The sequence below is a fragment of the Mustela putorius genome, unplaced genomic scaffold (genome assembly GCF_011764305.1).
Source record: "Mustela putorius furo isolate JIRA1106 unplaced genomic scaffold, ASM1176430v1.1 tig00003869_pilon_pilon_pilon, whole genome shotgun sequence".
Lineage (NCBI taxonomy): Eukaryota > Metazoa > Chordata > Mammalia > Carnivora > Mustelidae > Mustela > Mustela putorius.
Window position 1 is genome coordinate 4,060,476 of NW_025422021.1, and position 22,525 is coordinate 4,083,000.

Below are 22,525 nucleotides of genomic sequence, written 5' to 3' on the forward strand. Positions count from 1 at the left end.
CTAAAACTGCCCAGAAGACCCAAGACTGCTTTCAGACTTGGGATAACAGCCCAGACTGTTCACAGCAGTGGGGAGCCCCTTGGTTCTCTCACTCTTTACTCGAGGGCACAGTACAGACTGCATTGCAGAGATGTGGAGTCTGGGAGACTTAAGAGATGTGGAGTTGGTGAACATTTGGAGGACCAGGTACCAGAGGGAAGAGAACTGTAGAAAGAAGCCTCTGAGTCCTGCACATGGACCCCAGCACCAAGGCATCTGTGTGCAGGGTAAGACTCTATGAGGCCCAGCAGAGAACAGGGATTCTAGAGGTCTTCCAGTACTGGGAAACACAGCTGTTGGTGATCAATGTTATCTTACATATGTGACATACTCAGACTCAAAGCCTGCTGGGAGGTCCCGGGGACAAGGCCTTGGGATGGTACAAGTCATGATAAGGTTGGGTCAGGTCTATCAGTGAGCGGGGATGGATGGTTGGATGAAACTGTTCATGCCAAGATTTTTCAGTTCTCACTGGAAATGGATTATTTCTGCAATGAATCTGGATTTTGCTGTTTTTCTTTGGAGAATAATGCTTTTTTTCCCCCCTGGAGGGCAGTTAATTTATTAATGGATCACCTTGATTCTTTTGAGGCTGTTACAAAGCTTTGCTAATATGAGTCTAAAATAGCACTTTTCTAAATCCTAGAGTAGCCCTACTTCTAAAGTATAGTCCCTCCAGTATGCCAAATAAATGCCTAGTGTTTTGTGAGGTCTCCCCATTCTGGCTGGTCCAAATGCCTAGGTCTCCTAGCACTGGGGAACCTCTGACTCTGTTCAGCTACTGACCCTCCATCCCCACCAGCTGTCCTCTGCTGGACCTAACAGAGTCTCACCTTGCACATTTGCACTTAATATTTGGCCAGATGTGTAAGTAATCCAAAATAAGGTAAAGAAGAACAGAGGTCAAAAAACAGGAAACAAACAAACAAACCCCACAGAATTAAATTGTAGAACTAAATACAACCATATCAATACTTACATTAAATAAAAATGACTAAATATCACAATTAAAATGAGAACAACATATGTAGTCTTTAACTTTAATTGAATGAGATTACTTAAAACTATACATGATAGGAAGTGGCAGAGCTGGCATTTGGACCAAGTAGGTTTTATTTCTGAGCCAGCATTCTTAATTACTAACTTAAAGGTTATCAGGTACAATTCCCATCTCATGTTTGGGTTCTGCTTTACCATGTGCCATCAAATCTCCCAGACTGGGTCTGAACCCTCACAGAAAAAAACCACAAACCCACTGAATCACCAAAGTTGTGTAATATTTTCTATAGACAGAATAGAAAGAGAACTCAATCTTTCCTCCAATTTAGTTGAATGAAAAGGCTATTAAAATGGTAAATCCTTTCTTAAAGTTGAATAAAAAATCTGTATATCTTGTCACCATCCTTCCTGTATGCTCCATGAAGCAGAGAATAAATCTCATCTTTCCTCATGTCAGACCTTCATCTTTTTAAGGAGAGTTATTATGTGTCTTTCACTGTAAGGCAAGCTGAGGCAAGCCCTGCCAGAGAGGGTCAACACCAGCCAAGTTGGGCAAGGCAAGGTAACATACTCTATCAACTGACAACCACACAGGTACTTTTGTGAAGACATTGCTCATGGACAGATTGGTATTGACCCTTTGTATAGGGTCATAAAATCTGGAGGAAAACCCCTATTGATACTACTTTATGGTGATCTGCTACTAGCAGGACAATATTGATACTTATTAAACTTATTTCACAATGAAGATAATTCTTTCTGGATAATTCCTCATAAGAAAACTGAAATTCAAGTTCCTACACACTCTTAGCCACCACTGCAAAATCCTGCTTCTTGTGCATGTGACATTCTTCTTCTTTTTTTCTTTTTTAAAATTTTGTATTTATCTATTTATTTATTTGCTTATTTATCTATTTATTTATTTATTTGAGAGAGAAAGAGATTGAGAAAGAGAGAGCACATGCTGGAGGAGAGGCAGAGGGAGAGGGAGAGACCCTCAGGCAGATTCCCCATTGAGGACAGAGCCCATGGGGGCACTGTCTCACCACCCTGAGGTCATGACCCGAATCAGCATTACGCAAAGTATCCTTTCTGGCTATAGTGAAATAGAACTAGAAATCAACAGCAGGTTGAGAGCTGAATCTCACAAGTCTAAAAATTTAAAGATATAGTATTTGGGTTAAAGACAAAATCAGGAGAGTAATCCCAAAATATTTAGAGCAGGGGACATGAAAGTACTGGGTGAAAATTCATGCAACATAACAAGCAGTACTAAGGAACCATGTACAGCTCCAGGTATAATTGATTGAAAACATGAGAAATAAGCTTAGGAAATAAGAGATTACAAAAGGCTAACAAATACAGCAAAGAAAACAAGGAGGGGAGTAATAAACATAAGGGCAATGGAATTCATTAAGAAAACCAAAACCACTGGGGATTATGCACGAAACCAACAACAACCCTAATAGACCTCTGGCAGAATTTATTTATTTATTTATTTTTTTAAAGATTTTTATTTTATTTATTTGACAGACAGAGATCACAAGTAGGCAGAGAGGCAGGCAGAGAGAAAGAGAGGGAGAAGCAGACTCTCCGCTGAGCAGAGAGTCCGACGCGGGGCTCGATCCCAGGACCCTGGGATCATGACCTGAGCCGAAGGCAGAGGCTTTAACCCACTGAGCCACCCAGGCGCCCCCTCTGGCAGAATTTAAAAGAAAAACCAACAAACCAACCGGGAGAGAGAAAATGCACAGAAACAAAGTGAATAATAAAAAGGGGAAAGTAATTACAGACACAGACAATTTTAAGAAATAATAAACCAGTATTATGAGCGATGGTGCAGCAATAACTTTCAAAACCTAGATAAAATTGACAAATATTCAAACATGTAAAATTCCAGAAATATGAATAGACTCATAACCATTAAAGAAATTGAAGTGGGAATGAAAAGCTCAACAGAACAAAAACCCAGGCTCAAACAATTTTACAGAAGTGTTCAATCAAATTTTTCAAAGAACAAATAATTCCTGTTTTATAAGAATCATTTCAAAAAATAGAAGGAATGAAAACCATTCCACTACCATTCTGGGGCAACTACTGCTTTGTTTTGTTTTTTAAAGATTTTATTCATGAGAGAGAGAGAGAAAAGCGGTTTGCAGACTCCCCACTGAGCAGGAAGCCCAATGCAGGGCTTGATCCCAGGACCCAAAGATCGTGACTGTGACCTGAGCGGAAGGCAGATGCTGAGCCACCCAGACGCCCCTGGGGTGACTTAAGTAACCTTGAAGCCAAATCAGATAGGGACAGGATAAGAAAAAGGAGTTATAGACGATTTCTTTTATGAACCCATGGGGGCTAAAGATTCTCAGCTTATATTGCTGTGCTGTTTCATTTTAACAGGGATTTTAAAAAAATGTAATACAAGTATACAGGCGAACTCTATTGTAAATCCAATGAAAACCGAGAGCACTCTGCCTCATGTCCTATTTTCTCGGCAGCACCTGTAACTGAAGCCGAGTTTGCCCAACAGGCTGCAAGGGCAGTCTGGGAGAGGAGACATAGCATACACAGCGAGGAATGTGTTGACGTGGGAGGCAGCCTGACTTGGAGACGGGAGTGGGAGCCTCCTGGAAGGGGGAGGGTCAGGGGTAGCTGGTTTTGCTCATCTTGCCTTCCGTGTGCTCAGAGGTCCGATCTTACCTTTCCAGTGACTCCTTCCGGCAGCTCTGATGGAACTTCTCCATCCCAGCGTGATAGCCCCACTTGAGGGCACAAGTTTGCTCTGGCCGTACCTTTATTATCCATTCGTCCAGGTGTTTTAAAGGCAAAAGAGAAAAGGTCTGAGTAAAAAGTTGCAGCTGCACTTGTTTAGTCCTGTTAACCCTTTAGTTTGGTTCCTGGCTTCACACCTAGAAGAGCTTCCAATGCCTTGTAAGCGCTCCATAAATGTTGGTAGAATGGAAGAGTGACTTCCTAAGGCCCACTTGTCTGCTTAGCGTGAAGGGATTCCATGGGCTTTAACCCTCCCTGTGGTCTGCAGAATAACGGCCCTTCGAGGATGTGGACAGGCCTAAAGCTCTGGATATGTTAGGTTACACGGCAAAGGGAAATTAAGGTTGCAAATGGAATTAAGGCTGCTAGTCAACTGATTTTCATATAGGAAGATTATCCTGGATTATCTAGCAGGGCTGGATGTAATCACAGGAGTCTTGAAGAGGAAGGAGGCAGAAGAGAGAGAACAGAGAGAGCTGGTAGCACAAAAAGGATTTGGCTTAAGGTCCCTGGCTGAAGAGGGAAGAACGGGGCCATGAGCCAAGGAAGGGAGCCTGCCTCGAGGACCTGGAAATGGATCCTCGCCTTGGGGCTCCGGGAAGGGATGACCCCCGCTGCTAAATTGATTTTAGCACAGTGAGATCTCCTGGGACTTCTACTCTGAGCAGCTGTAGGGTAACAAGTGTGTGTTGTTTTAAGCCACTAAGTTTGTGGCCATTTTTCTACAGCAGCAGTGGAAGAAAAAAACCCTTTCCTGATCGCCACTGTTTACACTTAAAATTTTAGTCTCCTTTTACATCTGTGGTTTTCCTTCTTTTTGCTGCAATCATATCCATACATATTATTTTAAAAATTCTATTTCCCCAGAGTGCCTGGGTGGCTCAGTGGGGTAAGTGTCTTCCTTCCGCTCAGGTCACCATCTCGGGGTCCTCGGATCGAGCCCCACATTGGGATCCCTACTCAGCCTGGACTCTGCTTCTCCCTTTCCCCTGCCCCTCCCACTGCTTGTGTGCGCTCTCTCTCTCGTTCTATCTCAAATACATAAAATCTTTTTAAAAAATTCTATTTTCCTTCACTATCGCCCATATTTGTTTTCTTGTTGAATTTTCTTCTGCTGTTGAACTTGGGCAAGTGACTTAATTCTTAGAACCTCGGCTTCCATAACTTTAGGTTAATAATACCTCCCGTGTATATCATTGGAACATTAGAGATAATGTTTTAAAGCACCTGGAGCAGAGAAGTTTTAATAGTCATTATTAAGAGTATAAATATTGAATGCCATGAATGGGGGACCATAGCTTGGAAGATGGAAAGATAAGGAAGCCTGATTCATATTACAGTGGCAAGCTCTAAAATGGATGTAGAAGAATTTTCATAGCATTTATTTTGAATACTTACACATGGATTTGTTTTTACTTTGTGATTAGAGTCCAGGTATTATTGCTGAATTTTTTTGATGCATGCTACATGTCTAAGTCAGTTTGGGCGACTACATAACAAAGTGTGACAGGCTGAGCAGCCTGCAAACAACAGACATTTATTTTTCATAGTTCTGGAGGCTGGGAAGTCCAAGATCAAGGTGCTGGTGAGAGCCTGCTTCTTCATTTTAAGGGCACTAATACCATTAGTGAGGACTCCACTCTCATGACCTAATCACCTCCCAGAGGTCCCACCCACAAATACCACCACTTTGGAGATTAGATTTCAATGTGTTAGGTAGGAGCTAGACAGGAGCAGTGGAAGGAACGCCCCAAGGCAGAGTTCCAAGTTGTTGAAGGGGAATGATAGAGAGCTGGAGGCAAGGGCGTGGTAAATAAACTACACATTAAAAGCTGGCAGACTCAACATCACGACCTTGTGGCTTCCAAGACCTTGGACCTGATGCATCCAGAGCCACAGTTGAAGAACATGGGTTCTCCTCTTCCAGATCTGCCCCAGGGTAACCCCTAGACTCTTTATAATGCATTTGCAACCCCCACCCCCCAAACACACACCATAGAGAAAAGCTGCCATAACAGTTTGGTACAAACCTTGCAGGGTCAACCCCCCTACACCAAACCTGTGGGAGGAGTTTACCAAATGATTAGAAACAGCATCCACTGGAGCCCACCCCACTGTACCTTGCAGCTCCTCCCAGAGACACCAAATAATATCCAATCCCAAAACAACCTGGGGGCCACTTCCCCCTGGTCCGCTTAGCCCAAGTGAGGATCCCCACATAAAGCTCATAGGGAATCCAAGGACTGAGACTCACAATTCACACAATGGAGACTCTCTCACTTGTACCAAACATGAATTTTGGGTGGGGGAAGGCACAGATACTCAGTCTATGGCACTACGAGATCACACAAGCTGGATCATCTGTTTGTCTTTGTTAAGTCCCAATATTGGGCCCTTTATGGGGATGTTTGCTTGTGGTGAATGGGGAAGTATGTTTCTCCTTCGTATGCTTATGAAACAACCCTGGTTACTGACCATGAAAGAAGAAATCTGCCTTCAGTTTTCTTTATAACTAGCCTTATGTGAGAGTTCTTTTCAGAGCAGGCAACTAGGAATATTTCCTCTAGAGGCAGTCATTACAGTGGAGAGTTTGAGATTCGAATCACAGGTGAAAAATGAGATAAAGTCCTAGATAACAGTTCCAACACTGCCATTAAAAATTGGACTGCCGCAGGGGCGCTTGGGTGGCTCAGTGGGTTAAGCCTCTGCTTTCGGCTCAGGTCATGACCTCAGGGTCCTGGAATCGAGCCCCGCATCAGGCTCTCTGCTCAGCAGGGAGCCTGCTTCCCCCTCTCTCTCTGCCTGCCTCTCTGTCTACTTGTGATCTTTCTCTCGTCAAATAAATAAATAAAATCTTTAAAAAAAAATTGACCTGCCACAATTGAGAAAGTTGGTAGTTGAGACTGATAGCACCCATAACTCTTAGACAATTCTAGACCCCAGTTTGGGGGAGGGGAGGCTGACTCTCTTTCGAGGGAAGGGACAAACCTTGTGTCTGAGTTTGGAGGGAAAAACCTACCATTGCATTTTGGCCTTGGCTTGAAGCCACACTGCCCTTTGAGCCCTCACAGTGTGATACTGAGTAATGTACATGAAGAGAATCTGGGCTATAGCTTGTGGTTTACTATTGGGTAAATGAGGCATTCGACATGCAGAATTATTGTTGGGGACTCTTCTCAGTAGGAAGCCATTACCAAGGCCCCAGTGCCAACAAGAAAGCATGTTAATTCTCCTTTCCTTGACGGCTAATAACTTGCAATAATCATTACATGGGTTACTTGGTCCTGCTGGGTCCCAGCTTGTGAGCTTCTTGCTGATCAAAGTTACCCTCACGGGCAGGCTGTGGTTAAATAGACCCTTTCATCTCTGTGTCTGTGAAGTTCTGTTATGCTGGCCCAAGAGACTCAACTGGCGATCTATAACTTCCTTCTTAAACACAAGAATGCAATTTTTTAAAAACAACTTTTTTGCTTTGACATTAATTATGGATTTATGGCAAGTTGCAAAGATGGTACAGAGAGGACCCCTGAGGCCTTCACCCCATGTCCCTAAAGGGTTACATCTCATATAACTATTGTACAATATCAAATCCAGGAAATTTAACAATGGCACAAGGTGCATATACCTCTATTTCATTTTATTATTTAAAAGTCTTTTAATTGTGGCAAGATGTACATAACATAAAATGTGTCATCTTAACCATTTTTAGGTGTAGGGTTCAGTAGTGTTAAGTAGATTCCCATTGTTGTGCAACCAATCTCCGAAACTATTTCATCCTGCAAAACTGAAACTCTATACCTGTTAAATACCAGATCTTCATTCCTCTGGCAACCACCCTTGTACTTTCTACTTCTATGAATTTGTACTTTCTATTTCTATGAATTTTTCAGGTGCCTCATAGAAGTAGAATGTAGTACTTGTCTTTCTTGTGACTGTTTGAAGTCATTTAGCATAATGTCCTCAAGTTTCATCCACGTTGTAGCACATATCAGAATTTCTTCCCTTTTAAGGCTGAATAATATTCCACTGTATGTGTTTACCACATTTTTTTGATCAGTTCATTTATTGATGGACCCTTGCATTGGCTCTACCTATTGCGAATAATGGTATGAACAGGGATGCACAAATATCTCTTTGAGACCCTGATTTCAATTATTTTGGGTATTGTTAGGGGCCGAATTGTGTCCCCCTCCAATTCATATGTTGAAATTCTAGCCCCCAGTATTTCAGAGTGTGACTGTATTTGAAGAGAAGACCTTTTAAGAAGTGACTAAGTCAAAATGAGGCCATCAGGATGAGCCCTAATCCAATCTGACTGCAGTCCTTTTAAGAAGGACATTTGGTCACACTGAGAGATGCCGCAGGGGCAGGCATATACAGAGACACAAACATGGGAAGAGGCAACAAGAGGGTGACCATCTGTCAGCCAAGCAGAGAGACCTCAGAAGAAACCAAACCCACCTGAGCCTTGATCTTGGATTTCTAGCTTCCAGAACTGTAAGAAGATAAATGTCTGTTGTTTCAGTCACCCAGAGTGAGGCATTGTATTATGGTGCCCATAGCAAATTTTATAGGCATGTACTCAGAAGTGGAATTGCTGAATCATATGATCAACTTTAATTATTTTTTGGGAATTCCCATACTGTTTTCTACACCAGCTGTATCATTTTACATTCCTACCCATAGTGTACAAGGGTCCCAATTTCTCTATATCCTTGCCAACACTTGTTATTTTGTTTTTATTTTTTATTTGTTTTAAGAATTTCCATCCTAATAAGACTAATATGGCATCTTGTTGTGGTTTTGATTTGCATTTCCCTGTTTAGCGATGCTGAGCATCTTTTAATGTGCTTGTTGGCTATTTGTGTACTTTTTTGGAGAAGTGTCTATTCAAGCCCTTTGCCCATTTTTTGATCCCGTTGCTTGTTTTTTTTTTTTTTTATTGTTGAGTTGTATGTTCCTTCCTTATCTTTTCAAAGTCCTCTTTTTAGGCCTAACCCCTCAGAAAACCAAAAAGCCAACAGGAAGAAAGGGCTTCTAGGAACCTGATTTTGGAAAGCGTGAGGGATACAGATGTATAAGGTAGAGACACGTGACTTAAATGAAAATTTATGTTTCACAGAATAATATGAAAATGCACCTTCAGCTGCTCTATGTGCTAGATCATGATCTTCAGGCACAGTGTTCTTAAAATAACAACTAACTTTTCAAGTACATGCTGATGCGTCTTCTGCAGGCTTGGACATTCTGGAGTTTTGTTTTGTTGTTGTTGTTGTTGTTTTAATAACCTGGCTTTCATGTTGAAAGACTGAAAGCACAAACAGACAATGGCCAGAATAGAACTCTCAGCCAGAACCTCTGCAACCATCAGCCTATTTGCCCACAACTTCAGGACTCAGTCTGTGGCTCCAGCTTCCCTCTTTTGCCTCAGTTTCCAACTCAGGACCAGAGAAAGCCAAATATGCTTTCCCAAGCTAAATAAGTTATATTGTTTCTAGTGAGCCTGCCTCCATCTTCCCAATGCCAACCACTTTCCATCTAGGTATATCTGAAATTTCTTTTCAGTATAGAACTTCCCAACTCCCCTGTCTGCCTCCGAGTCCATCTCTGCCAAATGCAAGTGATGGTGGCTCCCTTGCTTGCTAAAGCAGGATCTGAATAAATATCCTCTGTTCTCATGTGGATGGTCTTCGTTGTTTCCATAATGTGGTCATTGTTTTCATCGTGGTGGGTGAAATCGCCAGTGGTGGATGATCAATGTTAAAATAAACATTTTAAATGTTTATTTAAATATTTTAAATAAAAATAAACATTTTGTGCAGGCCACATATTCTTCATCAAATTTCCTGAGAAAGACAAATTTCTTCTTTCATGTTTTGACTCCTCACCGAGGAGAAGATACCACTTGGGATAAAGAGACTCCACAGCGAAAAGTATTAGTACAATGGCTGTGGGCACTAAAGGTTGTGTGGATGATAAGAAATGATAAGAGATATGAAGATATTTGCATGCTCTGTAATCATTTTTTCTAAGATTTTATTTATTTGTTTGTTTATTTATTCATGTGAAAGAGAGGGTGCAAAAGCAAGCAGGGGTGGTGGGGAGGGAGAAGGACAAGTAGATTCTGCATTGAGCACAGAGCTCGATTTGGGGCCTGATCTCAGGACCCAGAGATCATGAACTGAGCTGAAATCAAGAGTTAGATGCTTGGACACCTGGGTGGCTCAGTTGGTAAAGCATCTGCCTTCGACTCAGGTCACGATCCCAGGTTCCTCGGTTGGAGCCCTGCATTAGGCTCCTTGCTCAGCAGGGAGCCTCCTTCTCCCTCTGTCTGCAGCTCCCCTACTTGCACTCTCCCTATCTCTCTTTGACAAGTAAATAAATAAAATCTTTAAAAAAAAAACAAAAAAGAAGAAGAAGAAAGAAAGAAAACCTCCCTTTAAAAAAAAAAAAAAGTTGGGTGCTTAACCGACTGAGTCACCCAGGTGCCCCTGTTATCATTCAACCCTGACTTTCTAAGGTTCTTGCCTCATTTGGATGTTTGCCAAGGGAAAAACATAAGAGGAAAAAACCCACTGTGTTGAAACATCAGGATTTTTGTTTCACTAACAGGTTATCAAAACAAAACTGACTTGCATTGGCAGAATTGTTCAGATTCCTGCTCCTGGTGCTAGACAACAGATGCCACTTGCTCTATATGAACTACTCCTCTCTCTCACCTTAACACAGAAAACACATCTGCGGTCAGTTCTCATTTGTGTAATGATGCCGTCAATGGAGCATACAGGCATATACTTGCTACCGTGGAGTTTCCTTACTACTTTTATATTCTTACTTATAAGGGCTTAATTTAAATTTCACACAGGCTCTTTTGTGATTTTTTGTGAAATTTTCCTTCTGGTCCCCAAGGATAGGATTGATAAGAGGTTACCTCTTTAAAAAATTTTTTAAAAAGATTTTATTTATTTGTTTGTCAGACAGAGAGAGTGCACAAGCAGGCAGAGGCAGAGAGAGAGAGAAGCAGGCTCCCCACTGAGTAGGGAGCCCTATGCGGGACTAGATCCCGAGACCCTAGGATCACGAACCCAGCGGAAGGCAGCCTTCTAACCGACTGAGCCACCCAGATGTCTGAATAAGAGGTTACCTTTTAATCCCAACTGTCTCATTAGAGACAAGCCAATGAGAATAGAAAGTGAGTTTGTTTAGACAGGAGGGCTGAGAGAAGCGTTTTCTCATTTATAAACGATGGGACTTCTCCAATTCAAACAAATCTTTTTCTTTCAAGTTAAGAATGTTACGGGAGCTTGGTTTTCCTACTGCTTTAAACCAGGGTTTAATTGAAATAGGGGTTGGCTATTCCAAAGTCCAATCTATTTAGTGCCATATGGAGTCATCCAGTTATTGCAGCGACATGAGTCTAAATTTAGGATGATATCCTCAGTCACTCACCCTCATAAGAGTGGCTCCCAGATGCGGTACAGTATGGTGGGAGAAGTCAAAGAAAAGACTAGGGGCGGGTCATTGCTAAAGATGGTCCCATGACAATGTGGTGCTCTGTGCTCCCACTTCCTTTAACTCCAGAGCGTTATGCCTTGCTGAATGAGTTTACTCAGGAATGGATGTTACTGAGGCTCCTTGCCTCTGACAGCTACAGATTTTATTTTCCCAATTAATTAACTGAATTAATCACTTTCACAGAACTGGAAAATCCTTTTTACCAAAAAAAAAAAAAAAAAGGTTTCAACACATACTTGCTTATTTTTAATGTAATAAGAAAAATTCAAAGTTGTTTTCTCCACAGACTTACACTTTCTTCCGTTGGCAATCTCCACAGGGAGCTGCATCCATCCATTCATTCATTTAATACGTATTTTTTGCACACCTACAATATGACGAGCACTATTTTAGGTAAAGGTGATAGATTTTTGTGAAAGAATCATTTTCGATGTCTTGAGCATCTGGCTACTCTGTTATTGAACGAGAGATTTTTTACTTTCTCTGCGTTTGCATTGTGCAACGCACCTCCTCCTACTTGTTAGTCATTGTGGTAGACTGAATAGTGTCCCCCAGAGATGTTCTTCTCCTAATTCCTGGAATCTGGGTATGCTATTTTGTCGGGAGCCAGTACAGGAGGCCTACTATAAGAGCTGTAAGGGACTGAATATGATTGGCTGTTCATTTAGGTCCACTCACGCGGGAGGTGCATGAGCACTGCGGTGATTGGCTAGGCGGGCTAAGCTGCGGGTGTATATATGCTTGAATGTACTTGTAGAGGGGCGCGCCCGCCGGGCGCCAGGCCGCGCCGCGCCCTGTTGGAGGGGGCCGCAGCCCGGACCATGGCGGCGGCGGCCGTGGTGGTGGTGGCGGCGGCCGCGGCGGTGGTGGCGGCGGCGGAGGGCGCCGAGGGGCGGCGCACGGCCCTGGAGGCGGCGGCGACGCCCGAGCGGGGTGGCGGGAGCTGCGTGCTGTGCTGCGCCAGAGGGGGAAGAAGATAAAAAGAAGCCATTAAAGAAGTTTGCCTCCACGCATGTCTCCGTGTCGTTCTTACGGGCCGAGAGCGACACTATTTCATATGACAAAAGGGATTTTCCAGATCTGATTATATTAGAGACCCGAGATGGGGAGATTATCCTGGATCGTCTGGGTGGGCTCTCAATATAATCATGGTGTTTTAATAAAAGCCAGGAGGAAGATTTGACTACATGAGAGGAGAAGGCCCTGGGATTACAGAGGCAGAGATCAGAGGGATGTGGCCACAAGCCACGGAATGCAGGCTGCCCTAAGAAGCCGGAAAAGACAAGGAAGAGACCAACTGGGCCAGCACTTTGACGTTAGCTCTGTCGGACTTATTTTGGACTCCTACCCCTCCAGAACCCATAAAGGAATAAATATTTGTTGTCTTAAGCAACTAAGTTCATGGAATTTGTTAGAGCACCAATAGGAAACTCATACAGCTAGGTTTTAGAATTCATAATTGTGACTTACAAAAGTAGAGTCTGGGACAGCTCTAAAACCACTGACGTTGTTCATAAATTAGCAGCTTTGCAAATTTCCCCCACTGGCTAGAAAGAAGAAAATTTCTTTCTTGTGGTTCCCCAGATCTGTTGGGAAGGCAGCACCATGTGAGATGATGCATCGGAGAGACAGGGCCTCCCAGAATTGTCAACATTAAAGCATGGACAATACCACCCACATAGTTTTGTCATTGGGATCTGTCCCAAATGCTAACAAATGAAAAATAAAACATCTCAATGAATAATGAATAATCTGAGGGGTTCTAGCCACGCTAGCTTTAGGCATTTTCATCAGCTGAGCTAGGCTGCCTGTGGAAAAACACATTTTTCTGAACAGAGTAAGTTGAGAACATTCCATTAAATATCATTAACTCTGGCAAATTTGTGAGGAATTTAGAAAATGAGTTTGAACTCTCAGGGCTGAGACTACAAACCCGAACGTTACTGATTTAAAAAGCGACGCTGGGGGTGCTCCCCACCCTGCCATCCCCCCGTGTCATTAGATACTGTGTTGTGGCCTAGTTAGGGGCTCATCTGTATTTATCCCAGTGTGAACCCGTATTTTGTACCCAGGAAGCTAAAATGACACCAAGAAATCACTCCCTACAAATCCGTTATAGTGTCGTGTCAGCGGGGCTATGTGTACTCTTAAGAGGTTCATTCTCTGGCGTGGTTTCTTCCCTGGACCAGGGAAGTGACAGGGCAACCATGATTCCATAATCACAAACTACGCAAATAAAAGTCTCATCTACTGTGTCTCTTTGCTACTTAATTTGCATTTGCTTTCCTGTTGCTTATTTTGTAAGGGGAGGGGTATTCCTTTGTATCTGGAGTTTTCTCAGTCTGTCTCTCTTCCTCTTCCTCTGTCTATCTCTCTGAGAAATTCTAGGGTGTACACAGCAAAAGACGCAAAGAAGGAAAATGTCTTTGAGTGCTCTGCCACCCACATGGACATTTCTCATTCTAATCCTGGGACCCCAACTCCAAGAGGTGCTCTGACAAGACCCTCACATGTCCGTGGAACAGCGTCAAGATGACACACCACCCCAGGAACACCCCAGAGTGAACCGGGCTGCTGAAAGTCCTATGCACTTAACGTATTCTAGCAGGATCGAAATAGGGCAACTGCCAATATTTTCAGAGGAAACTGATTGGGGATTGTAGTGACCAAATGTGTCATATATTGCTTTGACACTGCCTCTGAAAATACTTCCTCCTCCACCTCTTTATAAGAAATCAGAGATTTGGAGGTCAAGACTCAGAAATCTTCTGCTTACAATGTGCACATTTAAAAAAAAAAAAAAAGGGGGCACCTGGGTGGCTCAGTGGGTTAAGCCGCTGCCTTCGGCTCGGGTCATGATCCCAGGGTCCTGGGATCGAGCCCCGCATCGGGCTCTCTGCTCAGCGGGGAGCCTGCCTCCTCCTCCTCTCTCTCTCTGCCTGCCTCTCTGCCTACTTCTGATCTGTCTGTCAAATAAATAAAAATCTTTAAAAAAAAAAAAGATTTTATTTATTTATTTGACAGACAGAGATCACAAGTAGGCAGAAAGGCAGGCAGAGAAAGGAGGAAGCAGGCTCCCGCTGAGCAGAGAGCCCGATGCGGGGCTCGATCCCAGAACCCTGGGATCATGATCTGGGTTGAAGGCAGAGGCTTTAACCCACTGAGCCACCCAGGTACCCCCCAATGTGCACAAAGATTAAAAACAACATACACTGTCACTATTTTATTGAAAGAGTTTTCCTCAGTGACAGAAAACACTCCCTATGAACAGTCTCTTTCTGAGGGAGGACTACTGGATGAGGACAAGCCAATCCCTAGGGGTTTTCACAAGAGCCCAGTAATGGAAAAACTCATCTGTGTGGGCTTGAGTTTCCTGTAGCGTTTAAGAACTGCATACACTTTTATTCCTATAATCTAGAAACAAAATAGAAAACTGAAACCAGCTTCCTACGTCTTCATATACATAAGTTCAAAACTCAGGGAGAAGTCTTTTGTCCTAGTACTTGATTTGAACATAGTTTCTGCATCGCTGCTATATGAAAAAATGAGCTGAAAATGTAGTCAATGTAAGTATTCAATTTTCTTTAAATCCAACTTGAAGTCTCTTGCTGGAGATACAAATATTTACTCATTTTGTGGACAGGTCATTAGACCACGCTACACACAAAACTCAAGCCTCTTTATGTAGTTTAAAATTTATTGAGTTTCCTGTGCTCTTACAAATGTAACATTCTGGTACACAACATTCATCGAAGAGGCACAATTCTTATTTTGAGGTGACACAGATCAGACAGTATTTTTCAGTGAATAATTACCCTTTCAGTAGGAAATTTAAGTATATGCTATTTTTTCTGTAGAAAGTTGCTTGAAATTCTACTCCTAATATAAGACAAAATTTAATTTTTCTATCTCAAAATGACCATATGCAAACTAACAGTATGACTATTGCCTTTATACGTTCAATTATAAGCAGAATAATTTCACAGTGGAGTTTTTTTCAAACAAAAATTTAAAAAATATAATATTTTCAGGGAAGAAGCTGAGGTGGATAAAGAATTTGCTGCTATACCTCGTTACGAAAATCTGTCAGGTGACCAAAAGCGTGCTTTGCCACAGAATTTCCCTGTGGGCTTCCACCAGCCAGGAGATCCTCCTCAGACCAATTTTAAAACTTCCCTTGGAGGCATGAACCAAATCTAAGAGGAAGGGGAAGGTGAGGCAGAAGAGGTTGGTCCATTGCTTTGAAGAGTAGAAGTTCTGTTTATCTGGGCAGGTTAGAATTTCTCCAGAACAGACTTTTATGGTCTCTGGTTAACACAGTCTCATCTTTCAGGCTTCAGAGTTCTGTCCTCCCTCCTCTTCATGTCCATATCACAGCACCGGCCTCAGGACAGAAGCCATCAAACTGACAAGAAGCCACGCATGGTGGGTGAGTCACAAGTCACCGAGCTCTAGTCAGTTTTTCTTCCTTGAAGCAGACTTTCTTGTTGACTCCTAAATGTCGCTATGAGACAACAACAACAAAAAATCCTGAGATTGGAGCAGGAACCAGGAAGTGGTTGGTGGGGCTAGCCCATGCTCATGAAGGTTTCCCATCTGCCTCAAAATTTCTTAGGGGCCAAGGATGCTTGGTAAAATGCAGATTCTTGGTCCACACCCTAGATTTAGGGGCTCAGAATCTTCAGAGGGAAGCTCAGGAATCTGCCTTTAAATAAACATCCAAGGCAATAACTTGGCCCCTTGGGATCCACTCGCATGCCTCCACGGAGAATGACCCTTGGTCCATTTAGGGAGCCTACATTTCGTTCTCAGATTCCATTTCTCTTTTACTCATTCTTGGCTTTTTTCTTTATTAGCATTTAATGTCAATCATGCTGTATTTGACGGTCTCTGGAAAAGTTTTCTACTTTTGAGCAACAAGCTTTGCGGGGCAGGAAAGAAGGAATAAGCTCTCAACTTGCACAGAGGCCAATGCCAGGAAGCAACCTGGACTGCAGTTACTTCATTTCCATGAACTTTCTGGAAGTTAGGCTTACTTGATTTCCAGATGAGGAGTGAGTGCATTCGGAAAGATGGAAAGGCAGCCTTTTTGAGCCCCGGAGCTTTCAAATGTTTGTGACCCCAAAGTGGAGCTAGGTTGATAAAAAAGAAAGCAGCAAAGCCTACTTCCTGTGTCATTTTTATCAAGACACCATCATTTCTAGAGCAGTCATTCTGGATTCTCAGCCTTTGTCAGTGATGCATTCCTTACAAGCAAGACGAAAACCCTTCCCAGGGTTTCCACAGCACTGCCAACAAGTTCATTGTTATCATTATTGTGGATTACCCCCCACTCCAAAGATGGAAATGAGTTCATTAATGGCCATTTTGATACGAAATATAGTTTACTGTCTTCTATTTAAAATTGAAAATTTCTACTTGGCCACCAGACCTAGAACTTAATGAGATCCTCTTATAATGTGTTAGTACTGATGGTGGAATACTGGGGTAGTGGCACAGGAGGTGTTTGGTAGCACATATCTACTCTAAGCACATGGTCTTCTAGAAAAGTCCCATATGCAATAAAGACAAGAAAATATGCAGAGTTTTAAGAAGTAATGAAAGCAGATCAATGACTGTCTTGGGGTGGCAGATGGGGAAGGTCAGGGGAGGGAAGAGAAAGGGGCGGAGGAAATGTTTGGTGGTGATGGATTATGTTATTGTGATTGTGGTGATGGTGTCAAGAATGTATATATGTCAAAATTTATCAAATTACTCATTCATACATGTAAAGTTTTTGCCAGCTCTAGCTCAATAAGCTGGAAATGACTGAAAAAAGTTTCTAGCAACTACATCATTTCCTAAAGAAATAACTGGATGATGATAAATGGGGATGGGGAAGTTGGTGCCTACGATGAAAGAAGTTTAGCATTCTTCTGTTTAACAGTAGTAAATTGTTGCTTACCTTATTAACCTAAAGAAGAAACGGGTGGACTCAAAGAATTGTATCTTATTTTCTGAAAACTCAAGATTCTTTTAATCACCATTGCCCTAGTGTATATTTAGAAGGAAGCATAATGGGGGAAAATTGCAGAAAATAAGAAATTGTTGTTTTATGTTTTTTTTCCTACCAATCTGAAGAAACCAAGGAACGAATAATATGTAATTATGGGGCAATTTTAAATCCATGAACATTTATTAATGTTCCACGGAGGGTTAATGCAGAGGTTCCCTGCAACTGTGCATAAATTCTGCATATTTTTCCCATACTCAGTGACACAGTACAAAAGAATAGACATGTGTATCCCTGCCCCTCGCTATGTTAGGACCAGAGGCAGGAGAAAAAGGATGGTGGTTTTGGAAAACAAAAGGATGCATGTAACAGACAGGAAACTGGCCCGTGTAAGTTGCCTTAATCATGGGGCTTCACTAGCTCCAAATTTTGGCCATGCTGCTTCATCACAACGATTTTTAAAGAATTCTGTTTTTAGATCTCATTTTGAAAGAATTAAAGCTAACCCTCTTAAGCAGTTTACCATTTTCTCTAATAGCAAAGGTTGCAGTGAAGTTCTTACAATTCAATCACATAGGTGCATTCTCACAGTCATGTATTAAAGCTAAACAGTCAGGCTTAATGGAAGATTCATGTAATGTATACTTTAAAGGTATCAATTTTATAAAAATCTAGAGGGCTTGATCATGTTTTGATAAGCAGTACTTCCAAATGATTGTGAAGCTTTTTGAAAACAAACAAACAAACAAACAAAACCCCAACAAGACCAAAACACTTTAATCTTAGCTCCAATTACATTTTTTTCATCTTTCCCCCCAAAAGAACATTTCTAGAGCACAAGATAGATTCATAATTGTTTAATTAGATACATTATATATATCCTGAACATAATGGCTCCCATAGAAAGAAACTAGTATTTTGTACACAAACTTTATTTACTGTGCCACATTCATAATATAATGACTTGAGCCAAGTGCAAACATTGATTACACCCCCTGGTGTGTGAGGAGCTCTGCTCCCCCAAACACTTCATTATCCAGGATGATAGGGAACAAGATTAGACAAGATGGAGAATTAACTTTTGTAATAACAAAATTATACATTAGATTATGATTATAAAGTCTTCTCCAGCCATAGCCGTAACCAGAACTAAGCAAACCACTGATCAGGTTCCTCTTTTAACCCCTGCCTTCCAAGTGCTCCTCCAGGCAGGGGCTAACACTATTGGTTAGTGGGATTGCTGAAAGGCACGGGGACCAGAACAATGAAGAGGAGCAAAAGGTTTGGAAAATCAACAACCTGGCATCCTCTGTATGGACGACCCCTTGGTTTCTCTTCCTTGGTAAATACATTTGGTAGTTTTTATGTCACATATAATTGATAGGCAATATTAAAAGGTATCTTAAATGAGGTTTGTTTTTACAACTGCCTGGAAATTATGGGCTACTTGTAAGTAACCCATGAAAAATAATGACTTAATTAAAAAAAATAACAGCAAATTCTGAGAGTACATTTGCACCCTGGGTGGCAGCATATGGAAGCAAAATAATTGGTTTCTGGTCGGCCTCTATGAGTGCTGGTGTGTGCCATCGATCTGCTCGGTCTAGCCATATCCACAGGGCCATCATCACTTATTACTGCTTTCCTTAATGACCAGCTCAGAAAGATGAAGGAGCTGATGAATAAATCACAGGGGAGGTATAAAGATATATTAAGTCTTGCTCTGGTTTAGATTGTTCTGGGGAAAAACAAATAAGAAATGTACCCTTGAAACAAAGAGGCTTATATAAAATTCTAAGAAATAAGTCAGGTTTTATCAGGAATGATCTAACATTTATTCTGTTTGCTGTTTAAACTAGTCTCAAAAGCCCCCAAATTATGTGGATGAAAATCCCAAACAGAGAAAGTCTGACAATTCTAAAACCGTGATATCAATCAAAAGTTAAAAAAAGGGGGGGGGTAGGGCAGGGAGTGGGTGGGGAGGAATGGGACCATTACATGGGCATGAAGACTTAATAGGGAGAATTGTGAATCAGGTATTATAGGAATATTACTTAAAACCTAATTGATCACTTGAATTGGGAATCTAATCAGGATGTCTGGATCTCAAAATAGATTCTAAATCTGGAATATTATAAAATGTGGTGCTTTTCATTAATGTGGCATTCTTCCCATTCTCATCTTGAAATCCCAATCAGAGTTTCAGGTTAGCTTTGACCAACATTTACCTACTTGATTAGTCGCTTGAACTTGGCTAATGAAGGTCCTTTCTAGTCGTTACTCTTTTTCTCAATTTCAGCCTAAATACCAGGTATGGTAGTTGCTTCCCTGATGGGCCCTGGGCCCTCTTCCAGCTGTCTGATAACACTCACAGTCACCTAATGCCTCACCTTCCTACTTCTTTACTCGCAGTACCTTTGCTTTGCAGAATTCTCTTCTTATTTTTAGGCTACATATTTTGAGACTGTTGAGGGAAGTGCTATTAAGTATAGACCAGAACCCCTTTAAATAGTATTTAAAGCTTTACCAACTGTGGGAGAACAGACTTCTACGGGGAAGAATTAGAATTTAGAACTAGACTTAGAATTTCTAATTAAAATTAAAGGCATGTATCTCAGGATGCAGATAAAAAGACGTCACGATGAATGCACAGAAAAAAAATCAATAACAAGGGAATAATTTTACTACCTTGGGGCAAGCCACCTATAGATTTAATATGGGAATTAAAGGCATTGAGAATTCTAGGGAGGGTGTTGCTCCAGTGGAATGCTTAGATCTGGCGATGGATTAGGGCATTTACTATTGAAAAGGAAATTTCACTTTAAACCCTACAGCACACATAATGTAGGGACTCCATACAAGGTGGGGAGAGCGGATGGGGGCGGGATGAGCTTCAGAACTAAAACACTGCTCCACCTAGTGGAAACTCCGGAGTTTTCCCTTCCGCTCTCAGCAGTGGTTAGGGTTTCAGAGTGGGTTAGTCATTCATTAGGAATGCTTTGCTGAGGAGAAAGAACACTAAAATCAACACCTCATAACCAAATGTAAAATGTCAATAACCTTGTTATCAGAATTTAAAATAGCACTTAAAACCTGATGGTAAGATTCCAAGAATAAAGCATATGTAATTTTATAATTCTCTAGGAAAAACTCAGAAGAGTTTTTTTTTTTTTTTTTTTAACATACAGGCATTTATATAGTCATCTACGTGCAGAAACTCAGGAACACTGATGCAAGTTTCTTACAAAAGCCTCTGTATATTGGAAGAAAAAACAAATCCTGAAGTATGCAAAGCATTTTTCTGCCCTTCCCCTCCCCCCACCCCACCGCCCCGGCTTTTGTTGGGATGGATAAATTCCTTAGCTTATTTTATTATCTCTGCCAATAGCAAGGCAAATGCCTAACAGGTCGTTACGTATCATACAGAATCACTTGATGGGAATATAAAATATGGTTTTGCATAGAACTCATTTAAACAATGCAAATAAGCTACCAGTACTCCCGCTTCTGCTCCCAGTGGGTTTCCGCGAGTGCCCACGGCTTGGGCCCAGGACGAGATGCAGGTTACGTTGTGTTCTGCTCAAAAATAGCTCCGTTTGCAGTGACTCCTAAGCCCACGCAGAAATCCCACAGGCTTTCTGTTACTTCCTTCTACGGTTTTAATACTGATGCCAAGTGTTCAAATCAAATACAGATATTGCCAAAGAATAGGGCACACTGTGAGATTAGGTGGAAGAGGGTTTATTATCTGGTCGCAGGACAGGAACTTGACGAGCAATGTGAATACAGAGATCTACTGAGCACACCTTTTCCTTCTTGCCCTTCAGACAGATGATACAGGAACTAACATATCAAAGAAAAGCATGTGTAGTTTACTTTTTGAAAATCCACTTACGTTAGTCTCTTACTTGTTCTGATCCCAGAAAGTGAATCACGCCATGATTCCAAAGAGCCGTCCCTCACATTAACCTATGAGCACACATTTAAAAAATGATTTATTGTACATCTTTGCATTTCTTAAGGCATGAACAATGGCGTACAGATGGAACAGGGTCTGAGGAGTATCACATCTTTTTTGACAAGGTCAGCACAAGTACACCACATCCAACAGACACACTCGAAGTCTGAGCTGACCGACTGCCGTGGCCCAGGAGCTTCTATGATGCGGGTATGGTACTTCCACACAAAGCCCGAACGCGTGGTTTACATGTCGTGTTGCTTTAAGCTCTCTGGATCAGCTTTAAGCACCAGTTACAGTTTGTTTTCTTTACAAACACTTCAGACTTTGGATTTTGTATTCTGCTCCTTTTATTCGGCTTCTCAAGGAGGGCGTGGATGTTTTTTAAGGGATATGGTTGCAGCAAAACAGAAAGGATCCAAAAGTGGTTAGGGGCCTCGTCTAATGCACTTCTGAAAGTCCATTATAAAGATGAATAGAAAAGCAAACGGTCGGTTTTCAGTCGACCCAGAAACCACGCGGAGCTCTAGGAAACATAATTGTGCATAGTTATTTATTCATTCAGAGCGTGATATGTTGGCTAGCTCTACATTCCCCATTTACCAAAGAACAGGGCTGTCTACTTTGCTAAACCCAGGGTCCTTCCGCAGCTCCCAGTAGGTATCATTAGAAACCCAGGCTTCTCTTTGATTGGCATCAATAACTTTTCTGTGGAAATACAAAAATCAACATTAGACACAAATCACATCAAGATGGCCTGGTCATTGGACCCTCTCCCGTAGATAGGATGTGTATGGAAAAGGGGTACTCCATAATCCAGTTAGTGTCCTATCTGTTTATTGATGACTTGACTATTTTTTTTTAAAGATTTTATTTATTTATCAGAGAGAGAGAGAGAGAGAGAGAGGGAGCAAGCATATGAGCAGGGGGAGCGGCAGGCAGAGGAAGAGAGAGAAGCAGGCTCCCTGCTGAGCAGGGAGCCGGGCATTGAGCTCAATCCCAGTACCCTGGGATCATGACCTGAGACAAAGGCAGACACTTAACTGACTGAGCCACACAGGTGTCCCTGTCTTTACTATTTTTGACCAAAAAGAAACTCCGTTTTGTTTGTGTTATTTGTTTGAAATAGGATGGGGTCATGGGGAGAGGGACAAAGGGCACAAATAAATCACTTCTAGGCAAGGCTAGAGAGTGAACTTCCCCCCACCCCCGAAATCAGGTACAGAATGCCTACGTGGCACAGTCATTGA

General features: G+C 41.9%; 1 protein-coding gene across 10 annotated transcripts in view; it reads right to left on the reverse strand.

The window, feature by feature from the left end:
* Nucleotides 1-18,159: 18,159 nt before the first annotated feature.
* Nucleotides 18,160-22,525, reverse strand: part of OSBPL6 (oxysterol binding protein like 6) — a 112,780-nt gene continuing 108,414 nt past the window's right edge. For all 10 annotated transcript variants that reach the window (XM_013064798.2, XM_004768988.2, XM_004768987.2 and 7 more), the window contains one exon: nt 18,160-21,983. In XM_013064798.2, coding sequence (XP_012920252.1) covers nt 21,875-21,983 — 109 coding nt within the window. In that variant the 3' untranslated portion in view covers nt 18,160-21,874. The remainder of the gene's footprint in view (nt 21,984-22,525) is intronic.